The following is a 20932-nucleotide window of genomic DNA, read 5'->3' as shown; positions in this document are numbered from 1 at the left end:
GCATCTAGCAGGTCGCAACCCGCGGGCCGTGCGCGTTCACCCGAACACCCCAGCAGGTCCCATCCCGCGGGCCACACGCGCTCACGTGGGCACCGAGCGGGTCCCAACCCGGGGACAGTGCCCCCCTCACCCGGACGCAAAGCAGGTCCCAACCCGCGGGCAGTGCTCCCTCACGCGGGTACCCAGCAGGTCCCAACCCGCGGGCCGTGCGCGCTCACCTGGGGACCGAGCGGGTCCCAACCCGGGGACAGTGCCCCCCTCACCCGGACGCAAAGCAGGTCCCAACCCGCGGGCCGTGCACGCTCACCCGGGGACCGAGCGGGTCCCAACTCGGGGACAGTGCCCCCTCACCCGGACGCAAAGCAGGTCCCAACCCGCGGGCCGTGCGCGCTCACCCAGGCACCCACCAGGTTCCAACCTGTGGGCAATGCTCCCTCACCCGGGCACCGAGCAGGTCCCAACCCGCGGGCTGAGCGCGCTCACCCGGGGACCCAGCAGGTCGCAACCCGCGGGCAGTGCTCCCTCACCCGGGCGCAGAGCAGGTCCCAACCAGCGGGCCGCGCGCCTTACCCAGGCAGCCGAGCAGGTCGCAGGCGGCAATGGCGCGCAGGATGCGGACGGAGGCCGGGGAACGCGCCGAGGCCGGTGGGGCTGGGGAGAGGGCCCCGAGGCCCCCGGGCCGGCGCCGGGGCAGCAGCTGCAGGAGGCCGAGCGCCAGACTGCAGGCGCCGCTGCCCAGGCACAGCGCGTGGAACGCCCACGGCTGGAAGCTCAGCACCAGCTGGGTGGCGGCGTCCCGCGTGGGGCAGCAGAAAGTCCCGAGGCGTGGGGATGCCATGGGCCGTGCTTGGCGCCGCTGCTCGGGTCTGCCCGGACCCCCAGCGGCCCGCCGGAGTCAGGTGCTGGGCGGGCCGGGGGCGGGGGGATCATGTGCCCGGGCCGCTCCCCCCGCGCGTGCGGAGAAGGCGCGGGCCTCCGCGGGGGCTGTGCGCCCTCCGCAAACGCCACGAGGTCTCACGAGGGTGAGGCGGGGCGGGGGCGGCGGAGGAGGAGGGGGAGAAAGGGGGAAGAAGGGGGAGAAGGGGGGGGAAAGGGGGGGGGGGGCGGAAGGAGGGGGGGGGGGGGGGAAGTAGGGGGGGGGGGGGGGGAACAAGCGGGAGGAGGGGTGTGCTGCGGGAAGGAGAAGCGCCCGAGGCCGGGCGACTCAGCTTTGTCCACTTCCCCCGAGCCTTCGTCAAAACGGCCATCTCGCCTTAACTGACCTGACCAGAAAAACGTGCCTCAGTTGCCAGCCTTTCCCGGGTTGGGAGCCGACCTCCCTCATTCCGAGGCGTTACGGGCACCGGACCACGTTCATCAACCCTGCGGCGAGGGATTCAAACAGCGCCCTTTCGTGCTCGGGCCGCTACGCAAACAATCCCGCAGGGACAGGGTTTTCGTGGAAATTCAAATCTTGAACAAAGACGGGGGCCCTTCACCTAACGAGACACAGACCTATTTTGCACCTGACTGTTCGGTGTTCCGTTTTTACTCAGCTTCAACATAGGTTTGGGCATTCCAAATAGGCTTTCAGGAGTAATTATGGTTTTTTTAAAAGTTATTCAAGTTTATTCAGATTTCTTAACTATTTCTGTGTTTCACTACGCACTGAAAATCAAGCTTTCTTCCGCACGCATAAAGGTTTCAAAATTATATCCTCACTGGGCTCCTAGCTGGCTCAGTCCGTGGGGCAGGGGGCTGTGGATCACGGATTGTGAGCTCCGGCCCCACACTGGGTGCAGACATTACTTAAAAAAATTTTTAATTTAATTTAAAAATTACATGATCACTAATGAAAACAGTAAACATACCAGTGAAGTTAAAAAACAAAAACTCAAGGTTGAAAAAAAAACCCATCTAGGTTATGACTTTACTAACCAAAGCTTTATTTAAAACAACGCCCCCCAAACCCTATCAGATTTATCATCTAATAAATTAATAGGCCCACAGGCAAAGCCCAAGCAGCCCCCCTTATGATCTCTGACCCCAATAAGTGGGCCCCTCTCCAGGTTTTTTCCAATCAACCAAAGGGAAGGCAACCTCCCACTGTTCCCACCCCCAGCTGTTGAAAACACTTAAATGCAGACACATGCCCTCCCACCCAGCTGCTCAATACATTTCCACCGCCAGCTTTGCAATTTTAAGTAAGGCAAGGCTTGGGCTCAACTACCACAGGTCTGGGCTTCCTTGTCGGAATTCAGGGTAGGGGCACAGGTAGGGACACACTGCCAGATGGGCAGCCGAGCCTTTAACAAAGGCTGCGGACCCCAGCACTTCAAAAGGATCCAACTTGGCGCATCTATTAGCAGGGGCAGCTGCTTTGATAGGATTCTGGAAGAGACCCACATTGTCAAAACCTTAACTGCTCTTGGGGATTATGCACTTGCTTGCAAAATCATGGGAGTACTCCCCACACGTCCTCAGAAAGCATGAATCCTGCTATCTGTTTTTGGACTGTGGATCCCCACCTTCCTTTGCTCTTGGAAAGCAGAAATGGCTTCCGGAGGACAGTGTGCGAAATGTGCTTTCAAAGATAAAAATGACAACGGGGGGTCTGTACACTGGCCCTGATGCCCAGGGTCTGAGTGGCCAACCCGCACACAAGTGTGACAGCATTTCCATCTCTGCTTCGCACCCAAAATGCACAAAGCCCGCCTCCCTGCTCCCCACGTGCAAACCTGAGGGCTCTGGATGACTCGGGTGCCAAGGAGTCAAGGCTGAGGCTCCCGGGGGGCGCAGGAGTGGGGAAGGGATTACTACAGATGAAGACTGCCAGGCCAGATGGGCTCAGATGATTATGCGACAGATGGACCTCAGAGCAAACCTGAGGAAGGCTGGATGAGAGACTAAACTTCGGCTGTCAGGAAGGAACTTGCAACGAGTCTAAGAAATAAAACTGACCGGATGGAACTAGAGGATATTACGCCGGGTGAAGTTAAATCAATCAGAGATAGATAATTACCGTATGATTTCACTCCTAGGTGGAATTCAAGAAACAAAACAGATGAACATAGGGGAACGGAGGGAAAAATAAAGCAAGACGAAATCAGAGAGGAAGACAAACCGTAAGAGAGTTTTAACTCTAGGAAACAAGCTAAGGGTTGCTGGAGGGGAGCAGTGTAGGGTGATGGAGTAACTGGGTGATGGGCGTGAAGGAGGGCACGGGATATGACGCACACTGGGTGTCGTACGCCACTGATGGGTCACTGAAACTAATAACACACTATATGTTAATTAACTGATTTTAAACAAAACTTTAAAAAATAAAAAATAAGTAATATAAATATAAATTTTAAAATAAAATTAATAAACAGATAAACTTTTATGTGCTAGAGTGCAACTACAGTATGAAAAGGAAGACAGGTAAAACACACACACACACACACTCGGGAGGTGGAAACATCTGGAAATATGCAGATATGAGAAATGCAGTGCTAATGCCAAGCCAGTGGGCCAAGACTGAATGGGGAGGTATCTGTGTCACGACCCTCAGGAACTTGTTGTGCACCGCCCTTCCACCCTCCTTCCCAGTTTACCAGCCAGATTCCACCTTGCACTTTCATCCTGGGCCGCCCAGGAAATGCTCCACTGTCCTAACTCTGCTGCACAGTTTACACCTTGCTTGCTATCACACTTGATCACGCACACTAACCGCTGGAGGCGGCTCGGGGGTTTCTCGTACAACCTGCTTCTCCCCGCAAACCCCCTGACACCTAGAGGTCTGAATATAAAGAACTGAGTTTTGGGGGAGAACCTCAGGTCTGCCACAGAATGGAGGGCAGGAGGCAGGGGGAGGCGGATGGAGGGTCTGCTGAGATGTACAGGGAGCAGCACCATTAGTGAGGAGGGGGCGATTCACAAAATCTCACCGTCTTCAGAGCCCATCAGTGGGCAGGCTCTATGCTCCACATTCTGCGTTCATTGTCTTATTTATTTAGTATTTATTTATTTATTTGACAGAGAGAAATATCACAAGTAGGCAGAGGCGGGCAGAGAGAGAGAGGGGGAAGCAGACTCCCCTCTGAGCACAGTGCCTGATGCGGAGCTCGTTCCCAGGACCCTGAGATCATGACCTGAGCCGAAGGCAGAGGCTTTAACCCACTGAGCCACCCAGGTGTCCCCATTGTCTTATTTAATATACGGAATGAGCCTTTCAGGTGGGTTTTACTGATCCTTAAACTGATTGTGGACGGTATGTAAATTAATGGGGATGGCTGTGTTCCAATAAAACTTTATTTACAAAACCAGTGGAGACCTAGACATCTCGGCTCCTGTAGGTGTACCCACAGGGACTCTGGCTTATTCAGCAGCTGCCCCACAAGGCTGGGTGCCTAAGCCCAAAATGCAGAAAGGTTAACACCTAGTGGAGAAACTGGTCTTACCTCCTCCCTCCCTGTGGAAGTTTCTGAGCAGAGGCTACATATAGCCCTTGTGTTTCTTAGGAATTTATGGTCTACTCAGAAATGCACCACCTTTAATTTGCTCTTCCTCCTTTCCTGCTTTGCCTTTTTGTCCAGGGATCCCAGGATGTTCTCCCGTAGAACACAATTTGCCTCAAGCTCTGCTTTCTAAGGAACCCAGGCTAAGAATCTTTTCTCCTGATGGAAGGATCTCTGCTTCTGCAGCCAGAACCCTGCTTGGGGTCCGTCTGGTGACCAGCAGCATCTTGGCCTTTCAATTGATTTCAATTCAACAGAAATTTACTGAGTGCCACGTGCAAACTGGAGAGCTCAAGAGACAGGCTGTGTCCACTGAATACGGGTATTACCAGGCTTTAATCAAGAGACTACACAAAGGACAAAGGCATTGTCGATGCCTCATGAACTAATGAAAAATTTAAGTGGTGTAGGGTGGAAAGAGATAGGGATTGAGTATGGTTTAAAATGGAACTGTACTCAAAAAAAAAAAGAAAAAAATTAATGGGGTGCCTGGGTGGCTCAGTGAGCGAGAGAGCACACAGGGCGAGAGAGAGCACAAGCAGAGAGAGCAGGAGAGGGAGAAGCAGACTCCCCGCTGAGCAGGGAGCCCAATGCAGGACTCGATCCCAGGGCTCTGGGATCCTGACCCAAGCCAAAGGCAGACGCTCAACCAACGGAGCCCCCCAAGCGTCCCTGACTTTTCAATTCACAGCTAGATGTGCTGGAGCATAGCCATTCCGCAAAGAAAATACAACTGTTTATTAACAGTGTGATGCCGTAAAGCTACCAAAAGCAACTGTAGAGAATTGTTGCAACTGTAGAGAAAGTTGCAACTAACACTGATGATTGAACGCCCAGGAAAAAGGAAAACAAAAATGTATGTGAATCTGTTGTGCGATAAGTAGCGAACACTATGATTTTAAAATAAATATTTAGGAGCAGCTGGGTGGCTCAGCTGGCTGGCTGCCTTTGGTTCAGGTCATGATCTCAGGGTCCTGGAATAGAGCCCCATGTTAGGCTCCCTGCTCAGCAGGGAGTCTGCTTCTCCTTCTCCCTCTGCCACTCCCCCTGGTCGTGTTTTCTCTTTCAAATAAACAAATAAAATCTTAAAATAAAAGTTTTAGTAACTTTAAGAATGGAGCCACAGGTAAATGGACAGGTATGAACTAGTAAGGACAGTTCAGTGGTGAGTTAAGTCAAGGGCAGTGTTTTCCATCCAAATCAGCATTTTATATGCTTTTTTGGGATGTGCATGCAAGCAGAAGTAATTCTACAATTCTTTTTTTTTTTTTAAAGATTTTATTTATTTGACAGAGAGAAATCACAAGTAGGCAGAGAGGCAGGCAGAGAGAGAGGAGGAAGCAGGCTCCCTGCTGAGCAGAGAGCCCGATGCGGGGCTCGATTCCAGGACCCTGAGATCATGACCCGAGCCGAAGGCAGAGGCTTTAACCCACTGAGCCACCCAGGCGCCCCAGAGAAAATTCTTTTTAATGACTGTTTCTAATGCCCAAAAAAAGAATGTAATAAATTTGAGGCCCAGTGCTCAGCTGTGTATTTGAATTCAATTGACAAACACACAAGGACAATTAAAGGCAAATTCTTTTACATAAATCTATCTTTGCAGTAGCTTTCAAAGTACACACACATACATTAAAGGCACACACAAGATTATCTCTTAATCTCTTAACAATTGTAAAAGCATTACACACCCTTGATTGGCAGCCAAACTGGACTTCAAAAAAGATGTATCTGTGCTTTTAAAATCACGAATGATGGAAATGACTTATCCAATCAAAAGTTAGTAAATCCATTCCAATTTGAAATTATGTCTTGACTGTATACATGTTCTTGAATGTCTTATCTCGCAGTAAAGTAACAAAAAACACAACACTGGGGCGCCCGGGTAGCTCCGTCGGTTATGCGTCTGCCTTCGGCTCAGGTCATGATCCCAAAGTCCTGGGATCCATCCCGCTGTCCGGCTCCCTGCTCAGCAGGAAGCCTGCTTCTCTCTCAGCTCCTCGCCCTGCTTGTGCTCTCTCACTTTCTCTCAAATCCACAAATAAAATCATTTTTAAAAACCCCAAAAAACTGGAAAAAAGGCCAGTCTAAAGCCTAGCTGGTTAGAAACCAGGAAGGACAGTTTCTGAAGTTCAATGTGCAGTCTTAGCGACTAAGAATGCAAGATGCAAAGAAAGATTTGACATCGCACACGTGCGCAAAGATGGCAGCAGGTGTCTGTGGGAGTGGCTGGAGCCTATCACGCAGACCCCGAGGTGAGGATGCACGGGGAAGTTTCCAGGGAAAGGCAGGAAGGGGCAGAACCGTGTGATCCTGAAAGGGAGACCAACCACAGATTTGCTGTCAAGGGAAGTCCTGTGAAGGATGACTTGGGTTCCATCCCACAGGACTTGAAGAAATAGTTAAGCCATTGTAGTAATCCATACTACATAACAAATGATGCAAATATAGCAGCCGAAAACAACAGACGTTTATTCCAACATCCCTGAGTACAAAGCAGATGCTTGCTTTGTCTTTTCAAACTGTGTTTATTGTCTTTTAGCGCGCCTGGAAGCTCTTTGTTTAAAGCTGGACGTGGGGGCGCCTGGACGGCTCAAAGGGCTGACTCTTGGTTTTGGCTCAGGTCATGATCTTCGGGTTGTGAGACTAAGCCCCACCCTGGGCTCCTCGCTGGCTGTGGAGACCGCTTAAGACTCTCTCCCCCACACCTGCTCCTCACTCCCTTAAAAAAAAAAAAAAAAAAAAAAAAATGGCTGGACATAATGTCATAATGTGCTGCGTAAAAAGAATCGGGATAAACAGGCCGTTAGCGGCGTCATCAGGAGGTGACAGGGAGGAGAGGCAGTTCTATGATTAGGTCTCAGTCTTGTAGTTAGCCTGTACCCCTTGGCTGTAAATTTCGTAAAGGACTCTTCATTGTGTCCCCCACCAGGGCCTCAGGAGACTGGGGTTGGGGATTTCCTTCCCCCAGGGTGGTTAGGTTCCAGTAACCCCCATTGGTTAGGGTCATGTTTCTCCTGAGGGTAGGTCTTGCTCAAAACAACAGAATGCTCTGGCAGACTTAAAAATGGCCCCTTCTCCCCTCTCTCTGCAGGACGCACAAGCAATCTTTTCTCCAGTCTTCACTGTGAGAACCTGGTAGAGCCCCAGGAGGTGAAACTCACAAAAGCGTGGGGATGGTCTACACTGAGTCTCCAGCAACCGGTCGGTTACAGTTCACACTTTCCTACCTCCACAGCAATTCCTGTAGAAGTTTCAGCCAATGGGTGTCAGCTCCTGGAAGCTGTGGCTGTCGCATATGCCTGTCTTTTCAGTTGGCGGGGGGAGGGGGTAGGCGGGGGAACCACAGTTTGTTCTGTGACCTCACTTCTCTGACAGATCTAGGAAGAGATGACTTTTTGGCTCGTTCAGGTTTTGGTTGTTAGGCTGAAGTGGTGAGTTTAAGCTCCTTACGTGCCAGACGGGAAATCAACAACACACTTAATTTTCTGTTTCTGTGGCTTCGGAGTCCAGGCATGGGTTAGCTGGGTCTCCCATTTTGGGATCTCTCAACGGCTACAATTAAGATGCTGACTAGGCTAGTCTCACCTAAAGGCTCAAGCGGTGAAACGTTTGTTTCCAAGCACGTTTCCACGTTCAGTGGTGAGTTTTCACTCTTCATGGGCTGTTGGCTGGGGGCCACCTTCCGTTCCTTGGCACATGAGTCTCTCCACGAGGCAGCTTCCAGGAAGGCAGCTTCATTCGTCCAAGCTGGCAAGAACAATCCACCAAATGAGAGTCACAATGTTTTGCTACATAATCACCGAGCGGATGTCCCTTCACCTCTGCCGCATCGTATGGCTTAGAAGTGGGTCATGGGTCCTGCTCGCACCCAACGGAAGGAATACACAGAGTGTGGCTACCAGCAGGCGGGGTGCCCTGGGAGGGCATCCTAATGTCTGTCCACCACAGCAACCCCTCAGTGTTGTCTGACCACACAAGAACGCTGGAGCACCCACTCCTGTCAGGCAACCAGGAAGGGCGGTCCCTGGGGTGGGCACCTCAAATCCTAGGAACGTCTGGTTGCCCGGGCACTCCGAGAGCGCTGGCTGAGTGAGCGTCGGCCACCTGAGGGCTTCCTTCCTCAGAGAGCCGCAAGGCTGCCCGCTGGAGCTCACGGAATGTGTTAGCGGGTTGGAAAGATGACTTCGCCCTCCATCCACAACTAAATTTGCTCAGTTTGACCCTGGAGAATAGACAAAAATGCTCAGGATTGGCTATAAAGCTTTAAGAGAGTAAAAAGAGTTGCAGTGGCTTACACCTTGACATTGAACCCCTTTCTCTGTCCGTGGGGAACTGAGTAGCTCTGCAACACGCCACACAATGCATGGGTTTTGAACCCAGGCTTAGAGCTCAAAGAGCCTGCTCTGTGGTTGCTGTGGGGTAGAGTACTGACCTCCCCTGACAAAACCGGGAGAGTCTTGGCTTGAAGGAACACTGCCCTTTCCTCTGACAGAAACACAGGAATTCACAGATTGAGAAAGAGTGTCTGAGAGCACATCTCCAGTTCTGCAACAGGCAGACTAGGAGTCTGAGCTGTGTGGTCTCGGCTGAGAAGAGAGGAGACCAGACCGTGCTGTGGGAGGGAGACGGAGGTAGGGTCTGTGCTCTGAAAAGAGGAAGAGAAGTCATCTAGGATTAGTACTACCTGACTGCCTTCCCGAACCGCAGCATTAAGTACTCAAGGTCTTGCTTAACTCTCACCTCCGCCCTGTGGCTCAGTTTTTTATCTCGTTTTCACACGTAAGGCACCAGAGGAGGTGAGGAAACTTGTCCAAGGTCATGGAGGCCGTAGAGGTGAGAATCAAATCCAGGCAGACTACACCATAAGCACTTCCTCCAGAGGGGAACCTGAATGAACATCAGCCACCAACGGCTACAAACCAGTCAGACCACGGAAATACATCTTCTCACCCCACTACTCTGAAGCAAGAAGGAGTCGGCGTTTGAGAAGCTGGAGGCAGGTCACAGGTGGCCAAATTGGAAGCCGTGTGACCATAACTGCACTTTGCAAGGAAGTATGGCGGAGGGGGCGGGAGGGAGGTGAGGCTGAGGATGTACACATATGGGTACGTCACCTGTGTCAAACTGGGACCAAATCTGATGTTTCTTTCGCAGCACACCATACTGATACAGTGAAACGAGAGGACGATCATTTCTGGGAGGACTATTATATGCTCCACGGCTGTCATCTATAGGAGAGTGTCAAATTGCAGATATCTAATAAAAAGAAAGAAACACACCCAGACGTGGGCTAATTTTGAAATGACTGCTTCGCTGGTACTCGAGTGGCCACGGGCAGGGAATAGGAAACCCACATTAACCTCAAGGGTTTGGCGTGTGGTTAGAAACACAGCGTGCTGGGAGATAATATACCCTTACGTCAACCTGGCTGTGAACGCTGCGGAAACATCTGTCTGGTACCCACGCTACGGCACGTGTTTCAGTTTCAGAAAGGCTGAAAGACATTAACATAGAAAAGGGGGGTCCGCCAGTCCTGAGGGGACTCTGATCATTTAAATGCAATGGCTCTCCCCCTGCCGTATTTTTGGGTCTCACTGCATTGCTCCTAGTTGAACATCCAGAGGAAACCATGTGTATACCCCGAGTTTCCCAAACTTGGGACGTGTCTTTAGTCCATCACGGGAATCAGAAATTGATTCTTAGCGGCCCAAACACTACATATTTTTGCCTTTGCAAGCTACAAGGTCTCTTTCACAATTACTCCGTTTCTCTCAATGTGCTTTACGTTGACTTAATCAAGCGTCTTTATTTGGTCTTAAGGATAGCCTGTCCACCAAGTATGAACTTGGTGGATACCATGGAATCAGTGTGACTTCCCACAGAACGCCCATGCATCGTCAAACCCAACTTCTTGGGTTTTTGTTTTTTAAGATTTTATTTATTTTTGAGAGCAAGCGAGCACATGAGAGCGTGAGTGCAGGAGGAGAGGGAGAGCAGACTCCCCACTGAGCAAGAAGCCTGATGTAGGGCTCCATCCCAGCAGGGATCACGACCTGAGCCAAAGGCAGGCGCTAACGGACTGAGCCACTAGGTGCCCCAAACCCAAGTTGTTAAAAGAGTTAACCAGGAAAGGGAAAATTCTTGCTGTAACTTGACAGGGAGAAACCTGGCAGCCACCTCCTTACCCATGTAATAAGGTGACAGTCACAAGTGACAAGCCATGTAGATGTCCAGAGTCTGTGACATGGTGTGCGGAGAAGGCCATATCATCTGTGTACGTGTTTTCCCCCAAACCCATAACCCAGTCTAGTCATGAGAAAACATCAGACAAGCCTAAATTGGGGGACATTCTGCAAAACACCCGGCCAGTCCTCCTCAAAACTTCCAGGTCATGAAAACAAAGGGATGATGGAGACCAAAGGTGACACGACAACTAAGCGCACAGTGGAGCCCTGTGGACCGAAAGAGGACACTCACGTGCCAGCTGGGGAAATCCAAACAAGAGTTCCGTGACCAGGAACAAACCGGGTCAAGGGGACGCACGAGCTCCGTGCAGTACCTCTGCAACCTCTCTGTAAACCTCAGATTGTTCCAACAGAAGAATTTACTTTTAACGTTAATCACACAGTATTTCCTGTGGCCCTTCCAACATGTATAATTGCACAAGAGGAACCATCCCCACCAATTAAGTGTTTAGAAACTTCCCATGTCTGCCTGGAAGACATCTGTCCATTGTAGTAAAAACTCTACCACCCTTCAGCCAGCCGGCTTCTGGTCCTTCCTGTTATTTCTGCTGCTGGTCAAAGACGTCTACATTCCTTGAAGTTCAGGTGAAAAGATTCAATTGAAACAAGTATTCTGGCCCGTGGCCAGCGACGGAATTTCCCGCATCCGAATCAACAGTCCCTCCAACACCAAAGACACGGTGGCTTCCGTTTCCAGGGCCCCTCCTTCCCATAGGACATCTGAATTATCCCAGCTCTAAGGAATTACAGATGGCCCCTTTCTCCGTGTCTGTGCGGCTGCGGCCGTGTTGGCGGGCGAGTGGGAGGGAGCGCAGGAACATTTACCGAGCTCTGCAGCGTGTGCTCCCCTGGCTGCTGTTGTTTTATGCCATAGCCCCCACGTGTGCTCCTGGAGGGGCTGCCGCGGCACTGCGAAGGACCTTGTTTTTTATTATTTTAAGATTTTATTTATTTGACAGAGATCACAAGTAGGCAGAGAGGCAGGCAGAGAGAGGGGGAAGCAGGTTCCCTGCTGAGCAGAAAGCCTGATGCGGGGCTCGATCCCAGGACCTGGGATCATGACCTGAGCGGGAGGCAGAGGCTTTAACCCACTGAGCCACCTAGGTACCCCTGTGAAGGACCTTGTTACAAAAATCCAAGTCCCGTGCTTTCTCTGAGAGCCTCGCAGAAGTAACAGGTGTTTCTTTTTCTCTTTTTAAAGATTTTATTTATTTAAGTGAGAGAGCACAAGCAGAGGGAGTGGCAGAGGCAGAGGGAGTGGCAGAGGCAGAGGGAGAAGCAGGCTCCCCGCTGAACAGGGAGTCCCACACAGGGCTCGATCCCAGGACCCTGGTATCATGATCTGAGCCAAAGGCAGATGCTTAACAGCATCACCCAGGCTGTCCCTACTCTGGGTTTTTCTCTCTCAAAAGGTGGAGTACGAAATAAAAAGGCATTCCACAATCACACAAATGATATCATAGTAAGGGAGGTTCATGCTGTATTTGGAAAGAGAGTATGTCCAAGGATGTCTTGAAATCTCACACACATATTTTTTGCTGCTTGAAAATTGCTGTGTTGGCTTTCACTAGAACCACTCAGACAGTATCTGGGACTCAGGTATCATATTTCTATCCTGCCATTTCGTTGGCAAATTACAAGAAGGCTGGGTCAGGGAAGGTGTTTGAGACTTGAAAAGAATCTTCCCCAGATACAATGTTTTAAATGAAGGTGAGGTTGCCGGGCTGGTGTCAAAACTCCCATTCCCTCCCTTGGTGTACGCCAGGCCCTCCTCTGAGCTCTGACCTCAGACGGCCAGCACTCTGCCTCTGACCTCAGCTCCCATGGAGGGTGGCGGACACAGCCCATACATGGGACTGCTTTTTAACCCCGCTTTTCCTCCTCTCATCAACTCTCCTTAAAATTTTGAGTTTTGAAACAGGGGTTAACCTGTTGGTCTCTACCCTCCCAGAAACCCCTGGCTTCTTCAGAAAGCAAGAGCCCCCAACTCGTACAGACACCCCAGGGAGAGAGAAATGAGAGCTAGACTTGGGGGCCTACACATCTGCATGACTAAGGGAGCCACTCAGACCTTGAGACCTTGATTACATCTCACAAACTACGATGACAACAGATGATTTATACCCCCCACTACCCATTCCCTAAATAAAACTGTTGCCTCTTGCAAAGAAGTCACCATTGAAAATCCCTGCTTGGATCTGGGCAAATGGGACCTGTCAGCCTGAGTAGTAGTCCTGGGTCAGGCCAGAGTTTGCCCCCGTAAGCTGGTCAATTTCGGGAAAATCGGGTATGTGGCGACATTCTCCGGGTGGACTGGGAGGGCGCACGCATGTGCTCCTGAGCCCTCTGTCCCTCTGCTGCCTTCTGTGCGCGTCTGCACAAGGAACAGTAATCAATGGCACTTCCAGAAATGCCACCCAAGCGTGAGATCCCAGCCTCTGTCCTGTAGATACCCAAATCTTTATGAGGGACTCCTAGGAGCAGTTTTCACTTGGCTTGAGGGTGGGACAAGCCTTCCCCGCCCCCCACCTCAGGACAGGCAGATCTGAGGCTCCCATGAGCCCTTGAACTACCAGCAGGAACAGCGGCACTTCAGCCACAATGCTTCCAAACGAAGGACAGGAGTCCCTTCACCGCCCTGCAACACCCCAGTGATTTCCACCAACCTATCTGTAGTAAAATGACTAACGCTCCCCAAAGACAATAGGTCCTAAACCCTGGAACCTGCAAATGGGACCTTACTTGGGAAAGGGGTCTTTGCACACAGGATTTGATTAAGGATTCTGAGATGAAGAGAGCATCCTTCTTTTCCAGGTGGGTCCTAAAGGCAATCACAGTGACCTTCTAAGAGAGCGACACAGGGAGGCAACAGAGGGAGACAGGACCCAGGCAGAAGAGAAGGCCAGGTGACCACAGAGGCAAAGGCTGGACTGATCAGTTCACAAACCCAGGAATGCCAGCGGCCACCAGACCCTGGAAGGGGCAGGGAACACATTCTCCCCTAGAGCCTCTGAGGGGGTATAGCCCTGCTGACACCTTGATTTCAGACTTCTGGCCTCTGGGAAAGAAAAAAAAATGGGTCTTAAGCAGCTTATGTTAATTTGTTACAATAGTCTTAGAAAATTCATAAGGTATCCCACAGGCATTTCCCATTTCAACCTACCCTCATTACTGCCTCTCATCTGCTGTCCTGTCACCATCTCCACATAGCAGCCCCTGCCCCTAGTCACTCCCCCAACTCCTATGGGGTGCACACGCCCCGGGATGGGGGAGTGAAGGCCCAGCACAGATTCCCAAGGAGCCGGACTGGGGCACTCCTTAACAAGGTTTCAGCCAAAATTTTTGTCCTGATGCTTTCAACTTCCCTATAAAGAACATTCTTCTGCTCACAGGATCCCCACCCAGCGAACTCTTGGCTCCACTTCCTCTCAGCCTCCAAGACAGCTCAGCCGTTCTATCCTGGATGTGTTTTGAAATACCTGGGGGGGGGCAGGGGGCGGGGATGAAACAAGACTTCTTGCTTTTGTGTCCACTTGAAATTTCCACAATTAAAAAAAGAAAAGAAAAGAAAAGAAAAATTTAGAAAGTTCACCTATGGTTGTGGTCACTTGTTTTTATTTTCTTCTCTACTTTGGTTTCTCTCCTGCTGGAATTTTTGCAGTTAAAGTCATTTTGCACATAATTGTACTCTGATTGTGTTTTCTTCCTAGTCTAGTGTCTTCACCGGCTAGACTTGATGTTTCGTGTTTCCTGCATCCTAACATTCCTTAGCGACCACTCCCCAGTACTGAGCAAGTTAAAAGTGCTCAAGAAGTACTTGTTGGCTACTTTATAAAAAAATAAAAAGTGAGAAATAGCCAGTGGCTTTCTAAAACTACATTTTAAAGATTTTGTTAATTTGAGAGAGGGCGCGAGGAGCAGGAGGCAGCAGAGGAGACGAGGGGAGGGAGGGACGGGGAAGGAGAGAGAATCTCAAGCAGACTCTGCACTGAGCACAGAGCCCAACACGGGTCTCAATCTCATGACCCTGAGATCACGACCTGAGCCAAAAATCAAGAGTTGGATGCTTAACCAACTGAGCCACCCAGGCGCCCTTCAAACTACATTTTAAAATATAAACACTTTTAAAATAGTGGCTAAGTACTCCCAATTTGAAAAGTATTATTATTATATACATATACATATTTCTTTAAGATTAAGACCGGAGATGAAATCAAGAGTCAGAAACTCAACCTACTGAGCAACCCAGGTGCCCCTACGTATATTTTAAAGACAGGTCTCCAAGGAAACAGGACTGGAACTCAACCAAACCTAAATTAGCATCCAGTTTTATAGGCAAAATTTCCACACAGGAGGCTTCAGCCTCTTTGTTTGGAGATCAAGGGAACCTCAAAAGGAGGCTCACTGTCTAAATGTCCTACAGTGGAAAGCCAACTCACCAGCTCAACGACAACTGTCCCGCCACGTCCAGTCTGGCATTGGTCCCTGCAAGGGAAGAAGGAGTCCTTCTTAAGACTGAGCTCAGCCACCTCTAGCAGGGTGTTAAGCCCCTCTGGCACTCAGTCTCTTCCTCTGTAAAATGGGGTGACGCATGCTCCAAGAAGCTTTGGACCAGAGTCCATTTACGTCATGTGCTTGGTCCAAAGCAGGTTCCCTGTGAGTGTGGTCACTATCTATCTGATTGCTACTCCTTGCTTCCTCAACTAAAGGCTGGGTGCTAAGATGCAAACTCGCAACGTACAGTCCACAAACAGGACAACGGTGCCAGCTGTGAGGAAAGACCCCGCAGTCTCCCTTTCTCGCACAGAGAGAAGTCTCTCCCCAGAAATCTGTAAATATCCTAACAGCGAGGGTAAAATCCCCCTGAGGTGAGAGAGGGAGGGGATGGGGGCGCACCTGTGCAGCATTCAGCTTCTGTCACTGGGTCCAGATCTGCAGCTAAGTGAAACGCCCATGTTTCCAATAATCACCTGTAGAAACCAAGATGATGACAATGGTGATGGCGATGAAGGAGAAAGCCATTCAGTCCATGTTTTCCTTTAGCTGTCCTCACCTGTGTGCTCTCTCATCTGGACGAACTCTCCACCATCTAAATTCATAGGGACCCCAACTCACGTACACAGAGGCTTAAGTAGAAAATGGCTAAATCTGCCTTTTAAAAAATTGCCGCAGATGTTCTAGAAAGCTTGATTATCCTGAGCTACTAGTTTGAAGGGTAAAGGCAAAATTTTGGAACCCCATCCTCCAGGACATTTTCTAATTATAAATCCCTTTTCTCCTTAGAACAAAAAACTAAGGTAATTTGAACTCTATTTCATAAAAAGGATTAGCCACTGATTAAATCTCTGAAAGCTGGTTCAATCTGCTTTCTATTCATTGATGAATTCATTCACCATTGATGAAATGAAAGAACTACCTTTATTTTTAAGTAATCTCCACACCCAACACCGAGCTTGAACTCACAACCGCTGAGATACAGAGTCACGCGCTCTATGGACTGGGCCAGCCAGGTGCCTGAAAGAACTCCCTTTAATTTCACCTATCTCCTCTCTATCAAGGGAAGGAAGCCTCAGATCTGAAAATGCGGTTTATGTACCCAAGGCTACTGAATGCCTAGATTCAGATGGTCACAGGGTCGTGCTCTGCAGGTCCTAAACAGAATATGCTCACCTTGGGGTCTTCAGAGCAATGAAGCTGAATGTCCGAGATGCGAGAAGCTGAGAATAGCCAGAAGCTACCTGGCCCCGGCTTTCCAAAAGGAAAAGCTAGATGTTGATAAATATATATCCGTGGAAGATCTGGCTGAGTGGAGTTCTCAGAAAAGAAAGCCATCACCACTGTAAGTCCACACTGGTTCGGTGTCTTTCTGAACGCCTTCAAAAGGGGAGCAGGGTTAATAAACTGGAGCAATGCCTTTCGGTCACAAGATATCGGTATTTTCCAAGATAAATGACGATGTCTAATAAGGATATAATGGATATGATACAGAAGTCTAGGTGTGATAGTACGTATGCTCAGCTACATAAACCCAAGAGTGTCAGTGAAAGAATTTGACAGGGTCCAAGAGGAGGGCATCTACCTCAAAACAGAGCACACAGATTTGGTCCAGTCCCTTCCAGTGTATTTAATAACACCCATATAAACAGCCTTATGAATATTCAAATAATGCTAAGCTGGGAGAGATGTCTAATGTGAAGATTAAGAAAAAAACCAGGAAAATGATAATTTAGTAAGGAGAAATGTAAACCTGCACCTGCGTTTAAGGAATGAAGACTACAACTTCTTTAAGCAGCAGATAGCTAATCTTGAATAACCAACATAAAACGCTAAGGATGACTCTACCTGTGATTTAAGGAGACAATGCTTTGGTGACTCCTGGTCTGAATTTCAGCCCCAGTTAAGAGCTGAGATTTCAGTTAATACCACCGGGCGGGGGTGGGAGAGCTGTTTTGGAAGCAGGGAACTTCCAAAAATTCTAGGTGCACTTGTATGGTCCTTTCCCTTTGGGTTTCTCATGTCTGTCCAGTTTTTTAATTCAACTTTGATCAAGACAGTTACAAATTCAATGTGGTTTTAAAAATGAATATAGGGACATCCTCCGCACCTGCATCTCACAGTCAGAATATGAACACTGACACCATCTACGAAACTTATTTCCATTTCCTCATTTTACGCGCACTCTTGTGTATTCAGGTCTGTGCAATTTAAACAATGTGTGCAGATCCGCATGCCTGGACCAGTTAAGATATGCTTAAGGTGGATTCTAACAGGCACCCTCCTTAAGTCTCCGTTTACGAAGAAAAAAAATCACGTCATTCCCCGACTGGAAACACTGTGGCCACCGTAGCTTGGAATTACTCATGGGGCAGTAACCACTGCTCAGAGCCATGACAAATGCCCAGTGAAGTTTGCACCCTGGGTGAGACACAAACGATTCAGACCACAGAATGGAAATCCCTCACCTGACCACTGAAGACAGAGAGACCAGAGTTGCGACTCCTTGCCCCTCCTCAACGAGGACAGGAACCCCGAACTCTTCCTGTCCAGTGGTCTCCGAGCTTTCTCTTGCGGCCCATTCACCTGATCAAAGTCCCCGGAGGGAGCTGCTTTGATGAAACCGGCGATCACCAGCATCCAGCTCCATTAACTACAAACGAGATAAAGGATTGTGGTTTTGGGGCAAAGCGTGCGGACACCCAGCAGTGCGGATATTTCTTCACACCAAACGTTTACATAAACTGAAAAGGGGCAGGCATAGGCGGCACACCCTTCCAGTAATTCCGGACCCCCACCTCTCCTTTGCAGGCAACGCAGACGTGGGACAGGAAGACCTCGTGGCACTGCTCCACCAAAGTGAGAACTCGGCCTGAACGCAAACACTCCCTGGACCGGAACTATAGGAAGAGCCAAGAAGCAGCCTATTCCTCATCTGCGGGGCGCGCCGCAGCAGGGATTGGGAGGAAGATGGTTAGTCTTTCATGGAACGGGTCAGGCGCCGTCCCCTCTGCCGCGACTTTCGGAGCACCCTCCTACGGCCAGCGCTTTCTCCCGGGCCGCGCGGCGGAGGCGGCTCTCTCGGGGGGCCGGAGCAGTGCGGTTGCGTGGAGGGTACCCGGGACACCCCCCACTCCAAGCCCGGGCCTGGGGGCAAAGCGCGTCGGTGCCGGAACAGGCTGGCAGCACGCGGACCCACGCGGGCCGCCCGCCGCGCTTCCGGTCTCACCTGGGCGGCCTCCGGCAGCCCGCGGTCCGCGCGAACAAAGGCGGGGGCGAAGGGCCGGTCGCGCGCTCCAAGATGGAGGGCTCCGGGGACTCGGCCCGCCGCCCGCCCCGCCCCTGCCCGCCCCGCGCGGGCGCTTCCGCCACCTCACCTGCCGGGACTACGGCCTCCCGGAGCGGACGGTTGGCGCGCCCGAGCCTCCAGGACCGCCCGGCGCTGGCGCGGGTGAAAGGGCTGGACGTCGCGTCGCGGTCCCCGACCACCCCCAGACCCCGCCGCGCAGCGCGTGGTCTGAGCGCGCGCCCCGCCCACTCCCACCCTCCGGGCAACAGGGGCGGGGGCGGGGGGCGGGGGCGGGAGGAGGGGGGCGGAGCGCGCTCCCGCATCCGGTGAGCCGCGCAGGTTCGCGTGCACGCCGGCCCGCGCGCCGGCCCTCGCCCCCTCCCACCCTCTGGGTGACCAGTGGGGCAGTCCCGAGCGCGCACGCCCATCCCCAGCCCGCCGCACGGGTGCCGAGTGCTTGCCCGCCCTCGCCCACTCCCACCCTCCGGGCCCCTCGGAAGAGACCCCCGAGCGCACGCCCCTGCCCCGAGGGCCTCTCTCCGCTCCATCCCCCGGCGGCAGCGCCGGTCCCGGAGCGCGCGCCTCCTCCCGCCCCTCCCAGCCTCTGGGCAGCCTCCGGGCAGCCCCCGGGAGCCCAGCGCGCGCCCCGCCCCCTGCCCGCTGTGCAGCCGGAGCCCTCGAGCGCGCCCGCCCCGCCCCTGCCCGGCCCGCCCTCCCCCGCGCGCCGCGCCGCCGGCGCCCAGCTCCCTCCCTGGCCCCGGCCGGCACTTTCCTCCCAAGTTGCCGCGCAAGTTTGCCGGTGGCCGGCGGCGGCGCCGGCAGGAGCGCCCTAACCCTCCCTCGCCGTCCGCCGGCCGGGGCTCCCCGAGTGCATGGGCGCAGGCCGGACGGGCCCTGGGGGCTGAGCGGCCGCGCCGCCTCCGCGCTCCGCGTCCCGCGCCATGGAGGGCGCCGAGCCCCGCGCGCGGCCCGAGCGCCCGGCCGAGGCCGAGGCGCGGGCGCCCGACGGCGGGCGCTTGGTGGAGGTGCAGCTGAGCGGCGGCGCCCCGTGGGGCTTCACTCTGAAGGGCGGCCGCGAGCACGGCGAGCCGCTGGTCATCACCAAGGTGAGGCGGCCGCGGGACCCTCACGATGACAGCCCTGAGGTCCACGCGGGGCCGGGGATCTCGTTGGGGGTGGGGGAATCTCATGGGGGGGGGCGCCGGAGGGGCGGGCCAATCGTGTCCCCAACCCGGGGGCGCTAGTGTGCCTGGATCACCTGCGGGATCGGGGTCACCGGGACACGCAAAGGTGCGTGGTTCTGGCTGCTCTGCAGCGGCTCCCCGCGCTGCTGATTCCCAGCGCCGCGCAGAGTTTAAATGGCTCCTGTTCCGGGTTCCTTTCCCTCCCCCTTCGAGAAGGGGCCTGGCTGGGTCCCCTGTCACTCCCGGCTTCGCCAGCGGCGGCTTGCACCTGTGGGACTGACCAGGGGGCTGCTCAAGGAACAGTCCCACGTGCCAGGGGGTGGACAGAACCGTCCCCACCTGTGTTTGTCACCGTAGGCCCTTGGTTCTGCACCCCCTTGAACCAGTCCGTTCCCTTATCACTAGGAAACCCAGACGAGCAGCTGTCGCCAACTCCGCTTCTCAATTCCCATCAGCCCATCAATATTTACTGACTCTCGGCTTCCAGCCCTAGATCCATGGCGCTCTGGGACCTGCAGACACGTACTGAAACTTTCAGTGTCCTTTTTCAAAGTGGGATTTGAGCTCCAATAATAAGTTTCTAATGTGTCTCATCAGGAAATGTTTTGCGTTGTCTGTGGTAGGGGAAGGTGGGTGCTTTAGACTTTGAATTCTATAAACAGCAATCGATCTTGAAATTGACCAGCTGAACTTGCACAGAGCTGTGAAAACAAAATAACAAACCTATCCTGTTTTCTTCTGGTTCAAAGCCTCCGTTTCCCTGGGGAGGGTTGGGCCAGGCTTTTCCTAGGGACAAAGTTCCCTTTAAAATGTAAGAATTCTTGGGGACTACAGGAGTTTGAAGGTGACTTGCTGGGTTTTTTTCCTACTTTCCTGCTTCACTACCGGGAGGAAAGTGTAAGATCACTCCTAACTCACCCCACCCGTGAATTTGGGAAGTGGTGTGGCTTTGTTGTGCGAGGTAGCGAATGAGACACCAAACTTTTCTGTTCTGTATTTTCTCTAATTTTTGTATTCACAAAACCAGAGACTCCGAGGGGAGGCTTGTTTAGATGTGCACTGAATTTATGTTCAACTGCGGAAAGAGGCTGTCGTTGCTATAAATTTAATGTGTAACCCATTAATGAATTGGGGGTTCTTTGAAAAGATGGTGAGCAAAGTGTGTCCAGCTTGCCCAGCGAGGTTAGTTTTCTGCGTATATGTGTACTAAAGTGTATTACCCTGTGCCTTTTTAATAAAGGT

At 52.0% G+C, this 20932-nt stretch overlaps 2 protein-coding genes and 1 long non-coding RNA gene across 3 annotated transcripts in view; 1 reads left to right on the top strand and 2 right to left on the bottom strand.

Annotated features, from left to right (window-relative positions):
• The window catches only part of LOC111157133 (G protein-coupled receptor 143), a 29960-nt gene extending 29089 nt beyond the window's left edge, over positions 1 to 871 (bottom strand). Inside the window, exon 1 of the mRNA XM_022518378.1 lies at positions 571 to 871. Within this exon, the coding sequence (XP_022374086.1) occupies positions 571 to 838 (268 nt within the window). The 5' untranslated portion in view covers positions 839 to 871. The remainder of the gene's footprint in view (positions 1 to 570) is intronic.
• Positions 872 to 9224: 8353 nt separating this feature from the next.
• Positions 9225 to 17866, bottom strand: LOC111157165. The gene is made up of 6 exons (XR_002641276.1): positions 17686 to 17866; positions 16394 to 16597; positions 15620 to 15693; positions 15163 to 15208; positions 9593 to 9734; positions 9225 to 9365 (listed from the first exon to the last, which is right to left on the bottom strand). It is a non-coding gene; the product is annotated as an uncharacterized LOC111157165 (long non-coding RNA).
• A 1581-nt stretch (positions 17867 to 19447) lies between these two features.
• LOC111157188 (shroom family member 2) overlaps positions 19448 to 20932 on the top strand; it is a 133545-nt gene continuing 132060 nt past the window's right edge. Inside the window, exon 1 of the mRNA XM_022518476.1 lies at positions 19448 to 19612. Coding sequence (XP_022374184.1) covers positions 19448 to 19612 — 165 coding nt within the window. The remainder of the gene's footprint in view (positions 19613 to 20932) is intronic.

The sequence above is a fragment of the Enhydra lutris genome, unplaced genomic scaffold (assembly GCF_002288905.1).
Source record: "Enhydra lutris kenyoni isolate GAN:26980312 unplaced genomic scaffold, ASM228890v2 scaffoldscaffold52, whole genome shotgun sequence".
Taxonomy (NCBI): domain Eukaryota; kingdom Metazoa; phylum Chordata; class Mammalia; order Carnivora; family Mustelidae; genus Enhydra; species Enhydra lutris.
This window is presented reverse-complemented; position numbering and strand designations above follow the sequence as displayed.